General features: G+C 39.9%; 1 protein-coding gene across 1 annotated transcript; it reads left to right on the forward strand.

Moving 5' to 3' along the window:
- The first annotated feature begins 22,911 nt into the window (after positions 1-22,911).
- LOC104241464 (epidermis-specific secreted glycoprotein EP1-like) lies at positions 22,912-24,107 on the forward strand. The gene has a single exon (XM_009796405.2). The coding sequence runs from the start codon at positions 22,958-22,960 to the stop codon at positions 23,852-23,854; it is 897 nt and encodes a 298-aa protein (XP_009794707.2). The 5' UTR covers positions 22,912-22,957; the 3' UTR covers positions 23,855-24,107.
- The last annotated feature ends 1,096 nt before the right edge of the window (positions 24,108-25,203 follow it).

Genomic DNA, 25,203 nt, shown 5'->3' on the forward strand with positions numbered 1-25,203 from the left:
ATTGAGATTAGCCCTAACGGACAATTTCCTGAAGCAAAAATACGCCAGATCTGGAATGAATGTCAATATTTGAAAGAGAATACTTGTGTGCAGGATTGGGCCAAAAGTGAAATGGCGCCGGGTTACCTTGCGTGGTACAGAAGAGAACTTAAACACGAAAGGCTGGCTAAAAGACCCCACATCCTGAATTTTACCGAGTCGTCACAAAAGCAGTGGGATTGGTTAGCAAAAGAAAGAGGCTATCGTGCCGAAATCAGCAAATTGAAGCAACAAGTTGAAGGTCTAAAATATGAGCACAACGTGGAAGTTGCTACTGATCTGGGAGAAAAGAACAGGTTGACTCAGGGAAACGAGATGCTTAGGGCCCAGATCAAACGGATGAGTATAGACGCTGATAACTAGCAAAGGAGCCAGTAGGATGAACGATTGATAAAAGGTTTAAGGATGGGAATTGGGGAGTGTCGGAGTGAGTCAGAAAATCTTGAAAATACCATAGCAGGACTCGAAGCACACTGGGCAAGAAGGACATAAAAGCGTAACCGGTACCTGTAATAGTTGGAAAGGAATCACGAGCAAACCATTGCCAATCTGAAGGAAAAGGTGGACAAAGCGGTTAAGCAAACCCGAACCCTTGGAGCTGAAAATAGACATTGTCACAAGCTCTTAGCCCAAATGGAAGTAGAAATTCAGCAGTGGCATAATCAATGCCTCCAGGATTCTCGGATTATGACAGCCCGTAATGATCAAATAGAGCACCTACTCAAAGAAAAGAGGCAAACCAGGGATAAGATTAAGACCATTGCCCATGCCATCATCAGAAGGTGTCTACGATGTGAAAACATGACCAGCATTACCGTTCTCTCGGCAGTGATGATTTATGTCAAGCAGACCATGCATGAGCTGGAACAACTTAAAAGGGACCTCACACCTAAGACCGCGGCGAGGCCGAACGATGCCCCACGGGCGCCAATTCTCAAAACCATAATGTATTCATAGGTCGAGTTTGTATCTTAGCATCTTCTGTCCGTCTTTTCGCATCAGGGTGTATTTTTTTTCAAAAAATGTTAGCTTGTAATAGATTGTTTCAGTAATAAAATGTGTGCTTCTTTTACACTCGTTTGTTTCGAACTACGTAATGATCTGATTCACGCGGCATCGTGATACGTAGGCAATCCTCATCGGATCCGGTCACGTTTTAACTGTAAATAATGAAATAATAATAATAATAAAGTATATAAAAAAACATATACATAAAGGGAAGCCCTAAGAGAAGCCGGAATGACGCATGTCTTCGTTGCAAACATGTAGAAATTCACTTAACTGTATAGGTACATCACGCCCCAACGTGAGATTACCTATCTGTTATTTGTTTCAAACTAACTGTTTGCTTGCTGCTGAGTCCTCCAGGTTTTTAGAAAAGGTGGTTTGGTTCGGTGGAGGTCTAGCCTCACATTCGTACTTCACAAGGTCGAAAGGGATTGTTCAGTTGCTCGTCGTTAAGTCAAGAGGGAGTATTCACACTTACTTCACAAGATCAAAGGGAAGTACAAAGATGTCTTCAGAAATTCCTTTGCCGACAATTCCTGTCTCCGAGGAGAGTTCAATCTCGGTCGTCCCGACTCCCGAGTCAGCAACTGTTGAGGAAAACAGAATCCTGCAGCTCCGCATGTTGGAGATGTTGGATGACTGGAATAACGGAAAAGAGCCACCGAGTGTAATCCCTGGGTTCCCTGAGTTGTTCTCCATGACAAATGGGACTTCCAACGTCCCCATAAGCTATCCAACTACCCCATTCGGGTACCCGGCCATTTCAGCCCACTCTGCTGGATCACCCTCTGATTCTCATCCCCGGATGTCAACAACAGATGTAGCTATGAACATATTCACTGCACCGCCCTGTCCGATCGTGGCACAACCCGCTACACACAGGCCGAATTTTGACTCGTCCTCATTCACATTTCAAGCACCATCCTTCTCACTGGAACCAACTCGGTTCACCACCAGCACTCATCCTCAACAATCTCAATACGAGTTTGCACCTGGGCAAGATCAAAACCCCAAAGCTGCTGAACAAGATGAGATGGCAAAAAGAATGAGGAACCTCGAGCGGAGTTTTAAAAACATGCAAGGTTTAAGCGGGCAAAAGAGTGTTTCCTATACCGATCTATTCATGTTCCCTCACGTGCACCTACCCGTGGGTTTCAAAACACTAAAGTTTGAAAAGTATGACGGGCACGGCGACCCCATTGCTCATCTCAAGAAGTATTGCAACCAATTCTGGGGAGCCGGCGGCAAAGAAGAATTGTTGATGGCATACTTAGGGGGAAGTCTGGTAGGAATAGCCTCAGAGTGGTATATGGACCAAGACATATCTCGATGGCATATATGGGATGATCTCGCCAGAGATTTTGTGAGACAATTTCAGTATAATATTGACATCGCACCGGACAGAAATTCTCTGTCAAACTTGAAGAAGAAACCGTCGAAAAGTTTCAGAGAATAAGCTATTAAATGGCGCGAGCAAGCATCAAGGGTAAAACCTCCCATGGACGAGATAGAAATGGTCACTACTTTCCTCCAGGCTCAAGAATCAGACTACTTCCAGAATATGATGTCAGCCATGGGAAAGCCTTTCACGGAAGCAATCAAGATCGGGGAGATGGTAGAGAATGGTTTGAAAACGGGTAGAATCTTAAGTCAGGCAGCCATAAGGGCAACCTCCCAAGCCATCCAAAGCGGGTCCGGAGGAATGGCAAGAGGAAAGAAAAAGGAAGAAACGTCCATGGCAGCATCAGAAGCAAGGGAATATCATAATCCCAGGCCCCGTTTTCCAGAAAGAACCCCACAGCATTACTAACCCCACCAAAATGTGACCTATGCTCCTCAACCCTACATGGTCATGAATACCCAACCGTATGTCCATCCACCACAGCAAGCCAATCGAGGCCAAGCTCCACCTCCTAGAAATCAGCCTCCTTACCGGAACCACTATAATCCACAGCCACCTCAAAATAACTTCCGCCCTCAAGAACCACCCAGAAGACGGACTTTCACACCCATTGGTGAATCGTATTCTACCTTGTTCCCAAAGCTAGTCCAGATGGGTTTCCTGCAGCCAGTCCCTCAGACAAGGCACAATCCGACATCACCTGCTTACAAAGCCGGTGTTAGGTGTGCTTATCATTCGGGAGCAGAAGGGCACGATACAAATGATTGTTGGACTTTGAGAAGGGTGGTTGAGAACTTAATAGATCAGGGGAAGATAGTACTAAGGGACGAAGAGGTCCCAAATGTGACTAACAACCCGTTGCCCGCTCACAATAACGGGTCATTGATTGGAATGATTTGTGAGGACAAAGAGTTTGATCCTGCCTTAAAAGCTATAATCGCCATCGTCGATGCAGGGAAAAAGCCTAAAACCACCCCGAAGCTAGATAAAGCGGAAAAGAAGACTAGTACTGTCAAGGTTGAGTCCAAAGAGAAGGTCGAGACAAAGACAGTAACGATGGTGCCTGCGAGGAATGAAGTTCTTTACGTTCCACAAGGTCGAGCAGAGAAGCCGCAGAGATTCGAAGTCAAAAGGGCAAAACCAATGTACGTACAGAAAGGGGCCTATGTGGTCCGGGGGACGATTCAACCACCTCGACTGAATGAGCCAGTGGTTATCGGACGCGTACCACAGAAGCTAATGACAGACCCATCCGCAGTACCGTGGAACTATCAAAGAACATTGGTTACGTACAAAGGCAGATAAGTCACGGGGGAACTTCCGGAGAATACTTTCATTGGAAGATATTCAAACACTCAAGAGTTAAACAACGCCACACAGAAACGCTTCCCACCCAAGAAGCCTGTAAGCGTTGAAGAAGCTGAAGTTTTTTTCCAAAAGATGAAAATGCCTGACTACGAGGTGGTGGATCAGTTACGCAAGTGCCCCGAGCAAGTGTCTATGCTATCTCTGCTGATGAGGTCGGCCGAACACCAGAAGATCTTGCTCAAAACCCTAAATGAAGCGTACATACCGGCTAAGACTTCAGTCGAACAACTGGAACGAATGACGGAAAGGTTCTTCGCAGTTAACCAGGTTTCTTTCAGCAAGAACGACTTACCTCCAGAGGGAGCGGCTCACAACAAAGCTTTACATCTGACAGTTAAGTGCAAAGACTACTACGTCAAGCGGGTAATGTTGGATGGAGGTTCAGGCATTGACATTTGTCTGCTCTCCACGCTGCAGAGAATGGAAATTGGGACTGGAAGAATTCGCCCCAATAATGTCTGCGTAAGGGCTTTTGATGGCGTCAAGAGGGACACCCTCGGGGAAATAGACTTGGTGTTGACTATAGGACCGGTGGAGTTCGAAATAACTTTCCAGGTGCTTGATATGGATACGTCTTACAATTTTCTCCTCGGTAGACCTTGGATTCATGCGGCAGGGGCTGTACCTTCCACTCTTCACCAAATGGTGAAGTTTGAATACGAAGATCGGGAAATTGTGGTCCACGGAGAAGACGAACAGTCTATTTATCGGGACCTATCCATTCCATATCTAGAAGCAAGGGAAGGGAGTGAGCACACGGTTTATCAGGCTTTCGAAGTTATGTTAGCGGAGCAGTATGAAGAAGGAAGACCTTGCCCCCAACCTTTCTTGTCCAACTCCTCAATCATGGTGGCTAATGAAATGATCCGACATGGATTCAGGCCAGGGAAAGGGCTTGGACGAACGCTGCAAGGAATAACGGAACCCATCACCTTGCCTTCCACTAAGAAACTTTTTGGGATAGGTTTTCAACCCACTCCAAAAGATGAAGAGTGGGCAAGGAAGAGGAAAAATGAGGGTTGGAAACTGCCTCGGCCATTGCCAAATTTATACGAGACTTTCGTCGGACCAAAATACATCAAAGAAGAAGACAACGAGGTTTTCACGGCCGAAGAGATCGAGGAGATATGTGGGGCAATGAGAGGAATGCTCTACGAAGCTCACATGGTTCAACCGAGAAAAGGCACAAGCGCCGCTGAGATGCTATATGTGGGGCCAAATGCCAAGCTTCGAAATTGGGAGGCCACGCCGTTCCCAACTAGGCAGGAGTCCGGGTAGACCTGTCCTGCCACCTTTCCTGCATCACGAGTTATCCCCAGGTAACTCAGATGTTTTTCCTTCAGTTTCTTGTTTTGAATTCCTGAATTATAAACCTTGTTATCTTCCAAATTCCAAGGAATAAAAATCAGTATTTCCTCATTTTTTCCTTTATTCTGATTGTTGTTATTTTTCCTTTATCTTTTCTTTTCAGTTATAATAATGCGGCTTTAAATAATATGACATGCTTGCGGACTTCACGCCCAAATCACAACGAGCTGTTTAATTGTGAAATAATGAACCAAGAATCGGAATATGACGAAGAAGAGGCTTTTAGGGAAATAAATCAAGAATTGGAACACTTTGAGAATAAACCTAAGCCGAATCTGAATGACACTAAACCGGTTAATTTGGGAACTCTTGAAGAAATCCGAGAGACCAAAATAAGCATTCACGCGGACGAGAAAACGCGAGACGCGATAATTCAACTCCTTTTTTCAATTTAAAGATGTGTTTTCTTGGTCATATGATGACATGCCAGGATTAGGTGTTGATCTAGTGGTGCATAAATTGCCAATTCACCCTGATTGTCCTCCAGTTCAACAAAAGCAGAGAAAGTTCAAAACTGATGTCAGTGACAAGATTAAAGAAGAAATCACCAAGCAGTTGAAAACAGGAGTAATTCGGGTAGTCCAATACACCACGTGGTTGGCGAATGTGGTTCTAGTGCCGAAAAAAGATGGGAAGACTCGGGTATGCGTGGATTATCGAGATTTGAACAGGGCGAGTCCCAAAGACAATTTCCCATTGCCCAACATCCACATCCTTGTTGATAATTGTGCCAAACATGAAATACAGTCCTTCGTAGATTGTTACACTAGATATCATCAGGTGTTGATGGATGAAGAAGACGCCAAGAAAACTGCCTTCACTACATCGTGGGGCACTTACTGTTATCGGGTTATGCCATTCGGTCTGAAGAATGCTGGGGCAACTTACATGAGAGCCATGACTGCCATTTTCCATGACATGATGCATCAAGAGATACAGGTGTATGTGGACGACGTGATAGTTAAGTCCAGGACTCAGGATGATCATATCCAAGACTTGAGGAAATTCTTTGAGAGACTGAGAAAGTACGACTTGAAGCTGAACCCAGCTAAATGCACCTTCGGAGTCCCATCAGGCAAGTTTTTCGGTTTCATAGTAAGCAGGAGAGGTATCGAGTTAGATCCAACAAAGATAAAATCTATCCGAGATCTACCTCCCCCAAGAACGAAGAAAGATGTGATGGGTCTATTGGGCAGGTTAAACTATATCAGTCGATTCATTGCCCAGCTGACTAGCACATGTGAGCCCATATTCAAGCTATTGAGGAAGGATGCAGCGATCAAATGGACGGCTGAGTATCAAGAAGCTTTTGACAAGATCAAAGAATATCTTTCAAATCCCCCAGTTTTGGTCCCGCCAGAGCCAGAGAGACCCCTGTTCTTGTATTTGACAATCTTGGAAAATTCTTTCGGTTGCATCCTCGGGCAACATGACATAACCAAAAAGAAGGAGCAGGCGATCTATTACTTGAGCAAGAAATTCACCGGCTACGAGGCCAAGTACACTTTGCTGGAAAGAACGTGTTGTGCTTTGACGTGGGTTGCTCAAAAATTGAGACATTATCTCCAAGCTCACACTACTTACCTCATAAGCAGGTTGGATCCTTTGAAGTACATATTTCAGAAACCAATGCCTACTGGAAGACTGGCCAAGTGGCAAATCTTGCTTACTGAATTTGACATAGTCTATGTCACCCGCACGGCAATGAAAGCCCAGGAGTTAGCGGATCATTTGGCCGAAAACCCGGTTGATGAGGAATACCAACCATTGAGTACTTATTTTCCAGATGAAGAAATAAACACCATAGAAGTAGTCTCGGAAAATGCTCATGTTTGGAGGATGTTCTTCGATGGGGCCGTAAACACCAAAGGTGTAGGAATTGGGGCAATCTTGATCTCACCCTCTGGTCAGCACTATCCTGCTACAGCTAGGCTGCGCTTCTTTTGCACGAACAATATAGCTGAATATGAAGCCTGCATAATGGTCATGCATATGGCGATCGATCAGGATGTTGAAGATTTATTGATTATGGGGGACTCTGACCTGATTATCCAGCAAGCCCAAGGTGAATGGGAAACTCGGGATGTCAAGCTTATCCCTTACCGACAGCACGTGGAGGATCTAGGCAAGCGATTCAAATCGATAGAGTTTAGGTATATCCCGCGTTGTCACAACGAACTAGCGGATGCACTTGCTACCTTAGCTTCAATGTTACCCTACCCAGGCAACGCCCATGTCGATCCCTTGGAAATCCAAATCAGGGAAAGACACGGTTACTGTAATGTAGTCGAGGCAGGATCAAGTACCCAGCCATGGTACCATGATATCAAGAGGTTCTTTGAAGACACAAGAATACCCCGAACATGCTACTGGAGATCAAAAGAGAACTATTAGGCGGCATGCAGGTGGTTTCTTTTTTAGCGGCGAGGTATTGTATAAAAGGACCCCGGACCTCAATTTGTTAAGATGTATTGACGCCGAGGAGGCAGGAAGAGTCATGCATGAAGTACACGCAGGAGTATGCGGGCCCCACATGAACGGGTATATTTTGGCAAAGAAAATCCTTCGAGCGGGTTATTACTGGATGACCATGGAAAAGGATTGTTTTAGCTTCGTTCGAAAGTGTCATCAGTGTCAGGTGCACGGTGATTTGATTCATGCACCTCCCACAGAACTGCATCCCATGTCTGCACCTTGGCCATTTGTTGCTTGGGGCATGGACGTCATTGGTCCGATCGAGCCGAATGCCTCAAATGGACATAGATTCATATTGGTTGCTATCGACTACTTCATGAAATGGGTAGAAGTTGTCACTCTCAAATCGGTCACTAAGAAGGCTGTGGTAGATTTTGTAAATTCAAATCTTATTTGTCGTTTCGGTATTCCTGCAACTATCATCACAGACAACGCGGCAAACCTGAATAGTCACTTGATGGGGGATGTATGCGAACAGTTCAAAATAACGCATAGAAACTCCACTCCTTATCGGCCCAAGGCCAATGGCACTGTTGAAGCAGCAAACAAGAACATCAAGAAGATTTTGAGGAAGACGATCCAGAGTTCCCGACAATGGAATGAACAGATACCCTTTGCATTGTTGGGATATCGGACTACATTACACACATCAGTAGGGGCAACCTCTTACTTGTTGGTTTATGGGACTGAGGCTGTGATACCAGCAGAGGTGGAAATTCCTTCGCTCCGAACCATTGTCGAAGAAGAAATTGAAGATAGCGAGTGGGTTAAGACTCGATTGGAGCAGTTGACTTTGATTGACGAGAAACGAATGGCTGCGGTTTGTCACGGGCAGTTGTTCCAACAAAGAATGGCCCGTGCTTACAACAAGAAAGTCCGACCTAGGAATTTTGAAGTGGGTCAACTGGTATTAAGGCGCATTCTGCCACATCACCAGGAAGAGAAAGGAAAATTTGCTCCTAATTGGAAAGGCCCATACATCATCAGGAAGATATTGCCGAGAGGAGCATTGTATCTGGGTGATATTGAAGGAAATGATCCTGAAACAGCAGTGAATGCGGATGCGGTCAAAAGGTACTATGTTTGAGTTTACTTTGGTGATGTTTTGGTACATTTGAGATGATGAAGGTTTTATTCCCACTGCCCAAACACTATCAACTCTCTCTACAAGCCCTTTGAGCCGGTTACATTTCTTTGGATACCTTACATAAAAAAAAAGAAAAAAAAATTAAAAAAAAACAGCAACAACAACATTGATTGAGCTTGAACTACGTCTGACTTGATTCCGAAAGGATACGTAGGCAGCCTCTCTCTGGGGTTCAGTCACACCAAAAATAAAATCCAATTTACCCTGAAATTGAAACCGGGCACACCAAACGGCTTAGAAGTTGTAATTTCATCTACCATTCCTTTACCAAGCAAAAGTCCTTCGGATCAATTTCCAAAGGCAGGGGAAGCTGAGAGACATCATGATTGAAGGCCGGCACATTCAAATTGAGAGAAATAAAACGAGAGAGTCTTGTCGGTGAAAACCTTCGGGCACCGTGAGGCGACGGGAGCAGAGAAATCGAAATGAGAGAGCTTGTTTAGTAAAAACTCACAAAGAGTGCTATCAAGCGACAACAAGAAGAGAAATGAGAGAGGTCGACTAGCGAAAATCCTCAAAGGGCGATGTCGGCCGAAAAGATGATTCCACCTCAGAAAGTCTTGGAAAGGTTCCACCGGTTTGGAAACATAGATCCGTTTTGGTTCATGAGGAAATGCAAGTTCGTGAAGGTCAGGCATCCAGTCCAAAAAGCATGTCATGTCAATTTAAAGTTAGCATGTTTTCCTCAGATAAGTCTTTCTTGTCCCGAAAGGGACACTTCTCTTTTAAATTTGTTTTCTCCGCTCTTTGTTTTACCTTTCTTTGAATCCCTTTCATTTTAACCCCAAGTTCCAAATATACTGGAAAGAATAGGTGGCAGGACTGGTTTCACGGAGCTCTGTTTAGTAAGAAGTAAATACCCCGCTTCAGTGGTACGTTTGTCCAGTCCCGATTGATCATGATGTTGGTTGCCTTCAAAGTAAAGCCACACACACCCACACAAAAAAAAACTGACAAATCCCCACAGGGTCTCCTTTTGTACAAAGCCCAACAGGGTCTCCCTTTGTAAAAATCCCCACAGAGTCTCCCCTTGTAAAAATCCCCCAAAGAGTTTGCCCCAGCTAATCCCCAACGAGTCTGCCTTGTACAAATCCCCACAGAGTCTCCCCAATAAAATCCCCACTGAGTCTGCCTCGGTAAAAATCCCCAAGTAGAATGGGATGGAAGAACCAAAGCCTTACACGGGCAAATCATCACAAAATCTAGAAATGCGAGTCTGAGCAGTCTAAAAGGGTTTCGCCTGTGAATCCAATCAATGGCAGAGTTTCTCAGCAGAAATAAGGACGCGACAAAGCAATTGGAATAATCAAGGTCACCGAACCAACCACCATTTTTCAAACTAACAATTGTTCTTTGTTTGGAAAATTGAAACAAGTGTGATCCAAAGCAACCGTGCAAGAAGCATGTGTCGCCCAAAAAAGAAAAGAAATACGTGAATGCAAGAAACAACTTTGCAATAAGGAATCTACCCAAAAGGGAAGTTTCCCTAAAATTCTCTCCTGCATTTTACTAAACAAAAAATAATAAATAAAAAAATAAGTAAGAAGAAAACTCAAAAAAGAGGGTTAGTTAGAATCCCCAATTTTCTGTAAGCCAGCATTAGGGCTCCAATCCCTAAGTTGAGCGATTTTTCTGTTAGCCAGCATTAGGGCTCCAATCCATGAGTTGAGCAAATTTTCTTTAGCCAGCATTAGGGCTCCAATCCCTGAGTTGAGCGTTTTGTCTTAGCCAGCATTAGGGCTTCAATCCCTGAGTTGAACTTTTTTCCTGTTAGCCAGCATTAGGGCTCCAATCCCTGAGTTGAGCTTTTTTCCTGTTAGCCAGCATTAGGGCTCCAATCCCTGAGTTGAGCAGTTTTCCTGTTAGCCAGCATTAGGACTCCAATCCCTAAGTTGAGCATTTTGTCTTAGCCAACATTAGGGCTCCAATCCCTGAGTTGAACGTTTTTTCCTGTTAGCCGACATTAGGGCTCCAATCCCTGAGTTGAGCGTTTTTCCATTTAGCCAATATTAGGGCTCCAATCCCTGAGTTGAGCATTTTTCTTTTTGTTAGCCGACATTAGGGCTCCAATCCCTGAGTTGAGCGTTTTTGTTAGCCGACATTAGGGCTCCAATCCTTGAGTTGAGCGTTTTTCCTTTAGCCAGCATTAGGGCTCCAATCCCTGAGTTGAGCATTTTTCCTTTAGCCAACATTAGGGCTCCAATCCCTGAGTTGAGCACTTTTTCCTTTAGCCAGCATTAGGGCTCCAATCCTTGAGTTGAGCGTTTTCCCTTTAGCCAGCATTAGGGCTCCATTCCCTGAGTTGAGCATTTTTTCCTTTAGCCAGCATTAGGGCTCCAATCCCTGAGTTGAGCGATTTGCTTTTAGCCGACGTTAGGGCTCCAATCCCTGAGTTGATCAATTTATTTTTAGACGACATTAGGGCTCCAATCCCTGAGTTGAGCAATTTTCTTTAGCCAGCATTAGGGCTCCAATCCCTGAGTTGCGCATTCTTACCTTTTGCGACATTAGGGCTCCAATCCCTGAGTTGCGCCTTTTAGACTAGAGGTTTCCAACCCCCTCATCAATCCTGTAGATTTTTATGGCAATTAACTCACGAAATTTTCCTAGTGAAACTGGGGCAGAAAATTTCGTTCGTTTGTTTTGTTGTCTCAGCAGGTCTGACTTCGGGGCGCATGGAGATGACCTATAGTTTGAGTCTCAATCCAGAATAAAGAAAAGAAGAAAAGAACAAAAAGAAGATGTTCCCAAATATTGGAACAAACAAAGGGCAGGTCGCTCAAAATTTGATCAAATTCCCGAGCTCCGCCAATCCCGTTTCACTCAATACTGCAGAAATAAACAAGTGCCTACAACTTGCGAGCATCAAGATTCGGATCGAAGTCTACAAGCAGAATCAGCTAAGACCCAAGATCAAGTTGCAAAAGAATTATAGATAGGAATCTTGTAACTAACGGTTGACAGGCATAGTTAGTTAGTTCAGTTTCAATTTCCTTTGGTTGTAATAAGGAGGTCGGTAAAGCAGTAGCGGCAACAGCAACAACAGTAACAGCAAGCATTGCAATCCCATGGTAGTCCCAGCTACCAAGGTTTCCCGAACTACATTGACCTGATTCCTGTTTAGCCCAGGATATGTAGGAAATCCTTGAAGCAAAGATTCGGTCAAATCTTTCAAAATATGCTTCATACGGAGTAGTCCAACGGGCAAAAATCGCTCATATACGCTCACTTTATCTTTGCACGAAAACCTCGTAAGTTTTCGGGCAAAGAGGGGCAGCTGTGAACACGAGATTTTTGTTTGCACGACAATTACTCCAAAAGAAATCGAAAAATAATAATAAATTTTCTTCGTGTATAATTTTGTGAATTTGCTTGGCATTTCTATAGTTTTTATCTGTGATTGTTTAGTTTTATCAATTGAAAATACAAAAATATATGTCGCACATAAAGATGGGATCTTGTTCTACTATTAGGAATTAATTAAATCGTATTTGGTTTTGAATGAATAAAAAATCACAAAAAATATTTGTCTTTGTTAATTTTGTCATTTTTATCGTTTAAAGGTTGATTTTTGTTTAATTAATATATGATATTGTGTGTTAATTATTACCAAAAATCAATTGGCGTCTTGTGATATAGTTTTGATTTTATAACATATTTTTAGAATTTTTGTAAATTCGGATTTTTATTATAAATGGGAAAAGAAAAGAAATAAGTTTAAATTGGATAAAATTGGGGTTGGGCCATTTCAAATTGGACCCAAATCGGGCCCAAAACATTTGTTTTGCCCGGTCCAGATCAACTGACCTCAGGGACGCCCATACGACGTCGTCTTGATCATGCTTGATCTGGGCCGTTGATCTCGGAATGATCAACGGCCAAGATCACATCTCCATACCCACATTTTAACCTTACCCGTCTCACCCAGAGACCCATCGGTCTCACTTAACCCATACGGCGTCGTTTCCATTTAAGCTGATCAATCCAGGCCATCGATCGTTGATGATCTGACGGCCTAGATTAATTTCCCTCCTAACTATATAAACCTAATCCCTTGCCTCACGCCCCCCTAAGCCAGACCCCCCCTCTCTCATCTTCGTCTCTCTCACTGAACCAAACACCCCATGAAACCCTAGCGCCGCCCCCCTTCCCCCTCACCGTAAACCCAGCAGCAACAACGTCGGTGACCCCCAGACTAACACCCCTAGGGCACCTCGACCCCCTGAACATAGATCCACAAGCAGCAGGTCTCGAATCTTCCCCCACCATCTCGAATCTTGATTTGAAGATTCGAGCCAAACCCCAACCTATGACAAAACCCCCCAAATCCATACCAGGTACCCCCCTGACCTCCCTCGTGACCAAACCAAGCTTGGTTTGGTCCGAATCTAACCACAAAACCCCAAATCCCAAACCAACCCCAAGAACCCTAGAAATCCAGTATCTGAGGGTTTTGTCCAATTAAACGAAAGGATAGGGGTCTAATAGACCTTAATCGAAGTGTTCTCAGTTAAGAACACTTCGATTAAAGTCCGTCAAACCCCAAAAGAGGTTCGATTCAAAATCCGAGACAGGGTCGCCTGATTTTCAATTCCTTAAGGTATTTCTTTTTCTTTTCCTTGTCAGTTCATGTTGTTTGTTATAATTAAATGTTTGTTCATGTGTCCAAATGTTTAGTTGATTTATTTTGTATTTTTGTGTCGACTATTCTATTCATCTTGCCCGAACCTTTTTATTTGGTCGAGTTTTTCTCTATTAACTGATTGAGTGTATGTGTGTAAACTATATAATCGATTGAAAATAAATTTGGTCGATTAATTAGTTTCAGGGTTAACTTTGTTCTGACAGTACGAGTTTCACCCCCTGTTAATACTTGTTCAATTCTGATTCATTGGGTATTGATTGAATGTGTTGTATTTCGCGTAGTAGATTCGATACATGTCGTCAATTAGTTTCAGTTTGGAATGGTAGTAATCTGGCTCATAATGTTTAATTCTTACTTGAATCAGTTGAGTATTGATTACAATTGCTTGTAGTTTGTTCGGTTTGAATCAGAAATCATTTAAGGATTGATTTATAGCTGCAGTCTAGTATAGATTTCAGATTTTAGTTTAATTTGATGGCATGTTTACTCATTTTGGACCTTGGGCAGCATGTGCTTTGTTAGTTGTTAATGAATTAGAGTAGAATGGATAGCATGTGATGTCAGGGCATATTCATGCTGCCCATGCTTGCTTAATTTAATAAAAGATAGACCACTTTAACAATGAAAAAGGGGGTTGTCAGGGGAATCTCATGGGAAAGGCTTTTCTTTTAATTTGTGAGTGGAAAAACAGGAGAAGAACATGGGGGGAGTTCAGTCCGGATGGGTTTTTGAACAGGCTGTTGGGTTGATTTGATTGGGGATATAAAAGAGAGGAAGGGAATCAGAAGAGAGGGGGGCACTAGAGGAGACCAAGAGTTTAAAACCAGAAAAAAAAGAGAATTTTCCTGGACCTTAGTGTTTTAAAGCTAGGTTTTCACAAAAAAAGAACTTCAGTTTGTTTTCTGCTCGGAAGTTCAAAATCAGAAGCTACTATTTTATTGCTTCTGCCTGCAATCTTCTTGTACTGCTGGGATTTATCTGCAGCCTGTTTGTCTGTTGATTTTCAAGCACTATTCTTCAAACCATTGGTTTTTTTCTTTTTCCAATCTGTCCTTGAGATTTCTGCCTGGGGTGCTACTGCTGCTGTGACTATAGTTGTTGTTGTTGTTGTCGCTATACTATTGTTGCTTCTACTGACCTTCCTCTTCTTCTCACTTTCCAATTCAGGTACACATTTGAATCTCACACTGATGTAACAATAACAATGAGTATGAAATGAAAGACGCGAAGAATTTTCAATCATTTGGTGTTGTACCTATCGTCTTACAAAATGTCAGTAAATTTGTGTAATGCTTTAGGTTGTAACTCAATAGCATAATACAGTAGGTAGTTTTTGTACTTAATTGAAACTTAGTCTGTTTAAGTATTGTGATTTACAGTTGTTTGTTTGTATGAATGATATAATCATGCAATTTGTGGAATGCACGAGTAGTTAGCATATCGATGATTAGACTTCATTTTTAGTTATATTTTGTATGTATAGGGTAGAATGCTACTAACCTTGCCAAACGCAATATAGCTTTTAATCATTTGAGCTAACTCTGTCAAAATTGAATTCCATTAGGCAGTTTATAATACAAGGGTCGAATCCCATTAGTAGCATCCTCTAGTAGTTAATTCCACTAATCTAGTTTAAATAAGTTAGTTTAAATTCAAACTTGAAGAATGTTTAGCGTGAGTTTAGCATTTTATTAATCTTGTATGCGATTTCCTTTATTAAATTAAAAGCATGTTCATGAAATAAGGCATGAAATAATTTCCCGCCTCATAAATAATTAATCCAATAATTAATAAGAGGCTGGAGTTGGCCAAGCATGTAATTTAATTAGCATGTATTTTCTTTCTTCAATTTTTAGAGACAAACATAATAGAAAATATTGTCGCTGTAGGTTTATCCTTTCAAAATGAGACGAGCCTCGCCAAATAAAAATGCAAATCGCGGGGACCTCAATAATTGGTCAAAAATAAAAATACTTAGAATCTGGGATAGACTTCAATGAATTTCACTGCCTTCCCCGAAGATAATTACGCGTTAGACTCTTTAGGCGCGATTTAAATTAAAATACCTTCTTAAATTTGGGTGCGCATTTATGTGACCCAAATTCAAATCTCAACGGAGTCAGAATGTATTAACAACCACGGGTGCATTGATTGCGACGTGGTTCGAGATGCATTTTCACGACGTTGCAATTCTATAAAAAAATAATAATAATAAAAGCGGTTTAAACTTAATAAAAGCACATAAGTCATAACATGTATTTAAATCAGATATTTAGCCATTATAACAATTTAAGCGACCGTGCTAGAACCACGGGATTCAGGGTGCCTAACACCTTCCCTCGGGTCAACAGAATTCCTTACTTAAAATTTCTGGTTCGCATACTTCATTTGGAAAGTCGAAAATTTCCTCGATTTGGGATTCAAGATAAACCGGTGACTTGGGACACCAAAAGCCAAACATTTCCCCAGTGGCGACTCTGAATTAAATAAATAATCCCATTTCGAATATTGTCACTTAAATTGGAAAAACTCCCCTCGCGCATTTACCCTTCGGGGCGGGCACGCAAAAAGGAGGTGTGACAACTATAAATGTATCCCATTAAGAAAATATAAGAATATACTGATCTTTTTGAAATAAACTCATAAATAAATAGTTTTAGTCATTTTAAAATAGAGGAAGATAAATATAAGTACGATATAAAATGAAAAATCAACAAAATCGACCTTCGAAAAGTAAAATTTGATACAATTTTGGAAAAATATAAGTACGATATACCTGTGTGAGGATTGCGAGAGGGGTCTCGGACTATTTCCCGGTCATGATAGGGTTGCATCAGGGGTCAGCACTCAGCCCTTTTTTGTTTGTCATGTCGATGGATGTATTGACCCACCACATCCAAGAGGTGGTGTCGTGGTGCATGTTATTTGCAGACGACGTTGTTTTGATTGACGAGATGCGAGATAGTATTAACTCGGGGTTAGATGTATGGAGACAGACCCTGGAGTCTAAATGTTTCAAGCTGAGCAGAACCAAGACACAATACTTGGAGTGTAAGTTTAATGGTGCTACTCAGGGAGGGGAAGAGGAGTTGAGATTGGATTCACAAGTCATACCTAGGAGGGGAAGTTTTAAGTATCTTGAGTCTATTATACATGGGCATGGGGAGATTGATGAAGATGTCACACATCATATTGGGACGGGATTGATAAAGTGAAGACTTGCTTCCGGTGTTTTGTGTGACAAGAAGGTACCACCAAAACTTAAAGGCATGGTTTATGGAGTGGTGATCAGACCGGCTATATATGTTATATGGGGCGGAGTGTTGGTTAGTCAAGAGCTCCCACGTCCAGAAGATGAAGGTAGCATATAGATAAGGATGTCGAGATGGATATGCGGGCACACTAGATTAGATAGGATTAGGAATGAAGTTATTCGGGACAAGGTGGGTGTGACCTCTATTGAGGACAAGATACAGGAAGCACTGCTTAAATGGTTTGGACATGTGAGGAGGAGAAGCACAGACGCCCCGGTAAGGAGGTGTGAGAGGTTGACATTGGAGGGCCTTAGGAGAGGTAGAGGTAGGCCGAATAAGAGTTGAGGTGAGGTGATAAGGCATGACATGGCGCAACTACAACTGACCGAGGACGTGACCCGTGATAGGAAGTATGGAGGTCGAAGATTAGGATAGTAGGTTAAGTAGCCTAGATTATTTATATCGGCGGTGTTAGTATATACTCTCGCATTTGGTTGGTAGTAGGCTTTTTGTATTTCGATCATCTTACTATCTTATTATGTATGCTGCTTTTACTTGGTTTATTTTTGTGTTGTCCCATCTTGTTTCTTGTTATTATTGGGGTACCTATGTTTGGCTGAGCCGAGAGCTTATTGGAAACAGTCTCTCTACCTTCACAAAGTAAGGATAAAGTTTGCGCACACACGATTCTCTTCCGACCTTACTAAGTGGAATTTATACCGGGTATAATGTTGTTGTTAGTAATTTTTCTTCTTCCCATTCTGGATAAGTCATAGATGTTAAATCATTCAAAGACCAGTCGTCGTTGGCGATTCTCAACTTGTAAGTAACAAAGTGACAACTTGAAAGAAAGTGATTTCTTGGTTCAGACAAAAACTATGATTGATTGCTATGGGTAAAGAGAGATCAATGATTATGTAACATAAACAAATGCTCGTACATAAATTTAATTAATTGAAACTTAAAAAAGTAAAAAAGATTTTGATGATAAGATAAAAAATAGTTTTTAAAAATTAAAATTGTATTTGTATATGCATTTTATTTGAAAAAAAAATTGATGTTTTGCTATTTAAAAATTAGTCTAAACTACTTCTTGAAATTTGAAAAATTCATCTTAAAAAATTGCCCAAATACTGATATTTTTATAATCAAACAATATTTTTAATTTTTTTTAAAAATAATAAAAGAAAAACTTATGTCCCAGCGGGAGCATAATTTTCGCAATCAGCCGCCTACCCTTTTTCATCGAAATACCAAAAGTCGGAAACAGTTGGCATGACTCAACTTTAAAAAAGCAAGGATCATTATCTTGTTTTACCTTCAAATCTATGGTGAATACTAAAAAAAAAAAGTAAAAATCATAATTCGAGTATGTTGGTGTACATACAAGTATTTTTTTTTTTTGGGTTTTCAATCGGCGTCCGGTACTAGTATTGAAGTCCGATTAAATTTGAATTTGCACCGAAAAATCTTACATTAGAAGATAAAACGTTCCCTGATAATAGTTAGTAATGCAAAATTATAATATATATATATGTGTGTGTGTGTGTTTTTACTTTTTCAGCATTAAATTTCATATAAAAAATGCAAGAATTTTCTCATAAATTATCCTTGTTACACCTCCTTTTTGCGCGCCCGCCCCGAAGGGTAAAAATGCGCGAGGGAGTTTTTCCAATTTAAGTGACAATATTCGAAATGGGATTATTTATTTAATTCAGAGTCGCCACTTGGGAAAGGTTTGGCTTTTGGTGTCCCAAGTCACCGGTTTATCTTGAATCCCAAATCGAGGAAATTTTCGACTTTTCCAAATGAAGTTTGCGAACCAGAAATTCTAAGTAAGGAATTCTGTTGACCCGAGGGAAGGTGTTAGGCATCCTCGAATCCCGTGGTTCTAGCACGGTCGCTTAAATTGTTAAAATGGCTAAATATCTGATTTAAATACATGTTGTGACTTATGTGCTTTTATTAAGTTTAAACCGCTTTTATTATTATCATTTATTTTTATAGAATTGCAACGTCGTGAAAATGCATCTCGAACCACGTCACAATCAATGCACCCGTAGTTGTTAACACATTTCGACTCCGTTGAGATTTGAATTTGGGTCACATAAATGCGCACCCGAATTTAAGAATGTAATTTAATTAAGTCGCGCCTAAAAAGTCTAACGCGTTATTATCTTTGGGGAAGGCAGTGGAATTCACTAAACAGTCCATCCCAAATTCTAAGTATTTATTATGACCAATTATTGAGGGCCCCGCAATTGGCATTTTTATTTTACGAGGCTCGTCTCATTATTTTAGAAAGGATATCCTCAAGTGACTACATTTCTATTATATTTGTCTCTAAAAAATAGAAGAAAGAAAATGCATGCTAATTGAATTTCAGGCTTAGCTAATTATCTGATTGATTATTGCGAGGTGGAAAAATTTTGTGCTTTATTGAACATGCTTTCAATTTGACAAAAGAAATTGCATACAAGACAAATATCATGCTGAACTCACCCTAGGCGTCTGTCTCATTTTATGCAAAATGACCTTTTGAACAGATTAACAGCATTGACTACTATAAACTAATACCAATGAGATTCAGACGTGATCCTATAAACTGCCTAACGCGACCCAATTTGATAGAGTTAGTTTAAACGATTCAGAATTATGATGAGTCTTTCTGTTGAATTAAAAGCATCCTGCCTTACATGTTAGGGAAACAAAAATAGAAACTGAGATTTGACTGCCGATATACTAAACACACACGCACTCCTCATCATACAGACATCTTAACAACTATAACCATGTAGTGTTAAATAGACTAAACTTCTATTAAGTACATATTGCACAAAGGTATATTTTAATGAGCTATAAACTGATCTAACAAATATATCATCTCCCGACACATCTGATCTAACAATAATATTGTCTAGTAATCCACCTCGGTTAGGATGTATATTAATTCATACAAAGTAATTGTAGATATAATGAACATAAACAAATACAAGCTAACTAACATTCAACTTATTGCTATGTTTTTTAATACAAGTATTGTAAAGCAAACAACATTCATTTCTGTATTTCTACTTCAAAACTTCAAGCTTTCAGCAAACATGGTTTCAGAAGTGTGTACCTGGAAATGCTTACAATTGAAGAAGAAGAAGAGAAGTCAGTAGAGTGATAATGGCAACAGAAGCAGCAGCAGTAACAGCAGATAACAACAGGACAAATCCCAGTGCAAGATGCAACTATAGCCGATGGAACAAACAGTAACAAAATAACAGCAGCAAACAGTGTAGTAGAAACAATACTCCAAGACAGACCAAGTCCAGGAGAACAACTAATGCAAACCAACCAATAAACTTAGTTGAGACTTGGAAGAAATCAGGATTGATTGAATAGGTTGAACAAATGAAACCCAAACAACAGTAGGAAGAAACAGTTTCTGGTTTTTCTGTATGTTTTTCTCTCTTGTGTATGTGTCTGTATATGCCTATTCTGTGGTATCTCTCTCTGTATCTATGCTTTCTCAAACCCCTCAAAATCCAGTTTAATTTTCAGTCTCCAAATCTGTCTGAATTCTCCCTGAACTAATGGAAGTTCTCCCTTCTTTATAGCCTAACATCAGCCCCTTTTAGTCTGTTAAACACATCAGAACCCCCTCCTTTCTTGCTGTTTTTCCACTCAACATTTTAAAATATGAAAACCTCCCATGAGATTCATGACAGCCCTTTTAATCAGCTTATTAAACTAAAAGCAGACATGGGCAGCAAGAATATAACCTGACAGCATATGCTGTCAAGTTATTTTAAACTATAAAAAGGGCCTTTATGCACATGTTGTGCACAAGTGCACATGCCACCAATTCAGACTGCAACTACAAACCAAATCCTTAGGTTTCTGATTCAAATTAACAACTATAAGTAGCTATACCCGATCCTCAATTTTGATTCAAATAATGTTCAGCAAGAACATATCAAATTGTTATCATTCAAACAGCTGAAACTATTCGACGACACGTATCGAATCGACTATACTAATTATAACATATACAATCAAAGACCATGATCAGAAATCTAACAGTATCAAACATGCGATTCAAATTGCACTGACTAAGCAAAAATTGTACTAGAGAATTGATAAATCAATCGAATTTAAATTCAATTGATTGTAAAGCTTACACACATACACATGATCAGTAAATGGAAAGAACTTGGCCAAATACAAAGGTCCGGGTAAGGTGGATAACAACAGTTGACAAAAATTCAATAACATAAATTAAACAAAACATACGAACAGACAATCAATTGTAGCAGACAAAATAAACTGATAAAGAAAAATAAAAATTACCTAAAGCCTTAAAAATCAGAAAACCTTAGCTCGTGTTTGAATAGACTCTTCTTGGGGTTGAACGGACTTTAATCGAAGTGTTCTCAACTGAGAACACTTCGATTAAGGTCCATTAGACCCTAATCATTTGGCTCAAACGGACACAGACCAGGCTCGGGGTTTCTAGGGTTCCTAGATGGCAGATTTGGGATTTGGGTTTCCACGGTTAGATTCGGACCAAACCAAGCATGGTTTGGTCACGAGGGAGGTCCGGGGATTGTCTGGTGTGAAGTTGGGGTAAATCGGTGTAAGTCGAGGTCCGACTCGAATCTTCAAATGAAGATTCGAGAAGGTGGGAGGGGATTCGAGCTAAGTGGTTGGTGGATTTGGGTTCAGGATGGTGAGGTGCATCTATGGTGTTAAGATGGGGGTCACCGGCGTCCATGCCGCCGGGATTAATGGTGAAGGAAAAGGGGGCGGCTAGGGTTCTGTGGGTTTGGGTCTGTGGAAGGGACGACTAAGGCAGGGGGGTTTGGATAGGAGGGCAGGGTGTGATATGAGGCCTTTTATACGGGGTGGATGGTTGTGTCTTGGTCGTTGGATTGCCATTGATCAACGGCTGTGATCTTTCCATTAAAAGAAACGGTGTCGTTTGCTTTCATACTGGGGTGGATCAGACCGGGTTTCATTGGGTCGGGTCTGATAACGGGTAAAGGAGATGGGACGAGGGCTGTTAGATCAGCCTGGTTTGAACGGCTGAGATTAGACGGCCTTATACGGCGTCGTTTGGGTAAAGGATTGGCCTGATCTGGGCCGTTCCTTTGAACCAATCAACGGCTCGAAGAGATGATGCCTATACGGCGTCGTTTGGGGCGTCTTGCAGAAGGCCTGGTTGGACTGGGTCATTTGCATTGGTTTGGGCCTGATTTTATTTAAAATCTTGGCCCAAATCTAATGTTTTCCTTCTTATAATTAAATAAAAATTCCTAATAATTAAAAAAAAAATCATACCAATATTAATAAATACTCAAAACAACAATTATCACTCACATTGACATTTAATTAAAAATAAAATCATTAAATGACAACAAAAAATAGAATAAAAGACACATATATTTTACGATTTTCCTTTTAAAATCAATTACGGTTCAAATACACACGACACACATTTTTTTTATATTTTGTTTGATAAAAAATAAAAATAGACGAAATCACAAATAACTAACAAAATGCCACGTAAAAATCCAAAAATTGTACAGCAAGACCATTTGTTATTATTTTTATTTCTTTTAGAGTGATTGTCGCGTAAAACAAAAATCACGTGCTCACAATCCTAATGATATATGAAAAAATAAAAACTAGAAGCTAAACATCATATTAATAATGCGTTGGACTTATGTGGAGATAAAATCTCTTTGACACAGCCAAAACAATCCGTTAATGTCGTCATGTTCAAAATCAACATATTTTAAATTATTTTTAATTCTCTACATATGTCGAATTTGAGACAACAAATGCATACTCTTGGTTAGGTAAATACTTACATTCATCGAATATTTATATCAACCTAATATATACATCACATAAGTCTTTATAAGCATGGCTATCAATTAATGGACAACACTTCCACATTTCTTTCGTCTTCGAATTTAAAATGGACAGTGTTTTAAGGCATATATCCACGCACAAGGTAAACTCATACTTATGCTCCTGTACACCATATGCAGACAGCACCTCAACATTGACCGGTTTTGAATTGACTACATTTGCGCCAACTTGTGCATTATAATCTTGTCAATGCAAAAATTTAAAAGATACGGATGAACAGTACTATTCATAATAACTAATTAATTATCCATCGCCATCCATCTATAAATACGGATAGCAAGAAACTAAGGATCATATCATCAAACAGCTAAAAGAAGAAATTAAACATGTCTCCTTCATTGCCTACTACACTTGTTGCCTCTCTCTTTCTTTTCTGCCAAATATTTTCTTCAATTGCCCAAGTCCCAGTTGAAAACACCTTCAAATTCGTCAATGAAGGTGAATTAGGACCTTTTGTTGTCGAATACCAAGCAGATTATCGTGTTTTCTCTGGAATTTTCACTAATCCATTCCAGTTCTGTTTTTACAACACTACCCCTAATGCATGGACACTAGCTTTGCGCATGGGTACTGTCCGTTCCGAATCTCTAATGCGTTGGGTATGGGAAGCTAATAGGGGAAATCCTGTCAAGGAAAATGCCACTTTTTCTTTAGGAACAGATGGAAATCTTGTCTTGGCAGAAGCTAATGGTCGAATTGCTTGGCAAACAAACACAGCTAAAAAAGGCGTCACTGGTTTCAAGTTGTTACCAAATGGTAACTTTGTCCTTCATAACTCAAAGGGAAAATTCATTTGGCAGAGTTTCGACCATCCCACCGACACTCTTTTAGTGGGTCAATCTCTCCGCTTGTCAGGCCCGAATAAGCTTGTGAGCCGGGCCTCCATGAAAAAGAACGTAAACGGGCCTTACAGCTTGGAAGTGAAACCGAAAATATTCGGTATCTATAACAGAACCAAGCTTGCCGTGGAATTAGCTTGGTTTGATTTCAAAAATAGCACTTTGGAATCAATAAAATTGAACAGCGGAAATCAAAGGGTGAAGTTGGACTACAGATTGGCTAAATCAACAACAAGAAATTCCCATGTTATGGCGTTCACTAAAATCAACACAACTTTAACATACCTTCGGCTAGAAATAGATGGAAATCTCAAGGCCTACACTTTCTACGAAGACAAAGAAGAAGACAGATTCCGTTGGCGCGTAACTTATAACATGCTTTAAGAATATGCTTTTGCATATCAGTAATATAGCTCTATAAGATAAGGATTTTCAATAATAAGTGGATAAAACGAGTGGTTCCACAGCTATTCCAATAGGTTAGGGATTCCTATGTAGAGCTAGAATTTTATTTCCTTTCTTTTGCTTTTTTTTTTTGGTTGAGGGTTGTATTTTATTTATGATTTCTATTTTTTTCCGATTGAAGGGTATATTTTTATTATGTTTTCTATTAATAAATGCTTTGTCAACTGTGAGATCTCGATGGCTTGTTAATTTTCTTCTTCATACTGCTCTAAGCATATAGCATGTTACTTTATAGACTTCTAAATTTAGAACTTTAGGTAAAATCTAAAGTACTAGAATTCTTGGTCCCTATTAGAAATCAAACCTGAAATTTATAGAATTGATAGATATGTGTCTTGTCAACCAAAAAGATAAGAAACGGATGATAATTTGGCCAGCAAACTCAGCACAGTATTAGAATTATTAATTATTGGCTCCGATGAGAGTGCACCCGAAACCTGAAAAGTTTGTAGCTAAAGGCTTCAATGAGAGTGCAATAATCTTTGTTGTTTTTTCATCATTTTTTTTCCTACCTTAAGCACATAGTGCTCCCTCCGTCCTGATTTATGTGATATTTTTCGGATTTTGAGAGTCAAAATTTTGTTTGTCCTTTAATCATTTTGAATTATTAATTATTGTGACATATAATACTTTTTTACATACTTCCAAAATATATAAAAGACTATTTGCTAAGTTTCTAGGAGACTAAAAGTATTTTTTTTTGTTTAAAAAGTTTTTTTTGAAAATTTGAAATATTTAACCGAAATGAAAAAGTGCTTTTGAGCATTAGAGTTTTTCTACTTTGAGGAGAAACTACAAATTTTAGCTTTTTCCAAGAACCAAAACCAGAAAGTTAATTTATTCAAGACAAAAATATTCTTAAAATTAATTTATATTTTTCAAATTATCTCTCATTATTTTAACCTTTTCCTTTTTTCTTCTATTAACATTTCTTTTTTTTTACTTATTCCATAATTTTATTCTCTTCTCCTATTTCCTCTTTGGAATAGTCTTTCAACTATAAATAGATCTCTTCTTTTATACAGTAATTTATAAAAATGGAGTTTTTGTTTATATTAAATGATGTATTTATATATTTAAATCATCATGTAAACAATAAATGTTACCAGATAATCAATATTATTTCTTTGGAACAACAATATTTTATATTGATAAAATAAAAATCTTTTTATATTTTTACTTTATTTTTTTATATTTTATTGAATTTCTTTATATAAATATTTAAATATTATTCTCTTTCTTAAATCATACTAATTGCAAATTGAACA

The sequence above is a fragment of the Nicotiana sylvestris genome, chromosome 7 (assembly GCF_000393655.2).
Source record: "Nicotiana sylvestris chromosome 7, ASM39365v2, whole genome shotgun sequence".
NCBI classification, from domain to species: Eukaryota; Viridiplantae; Streptophyta; class Magnoliopsida; order Solanales; family Solanaceae; genus Nicotiana; species Nicotiana sylvestris.

Coding starts and splice junctions, on each gene's coding strand:
- LOC104241464 (XM_009796405.2), top strand. CDS start 22,958: ATGTCTCCTTCATTGCCTACTACACTTGTTGCCTCTCTCTTTCTTTTC.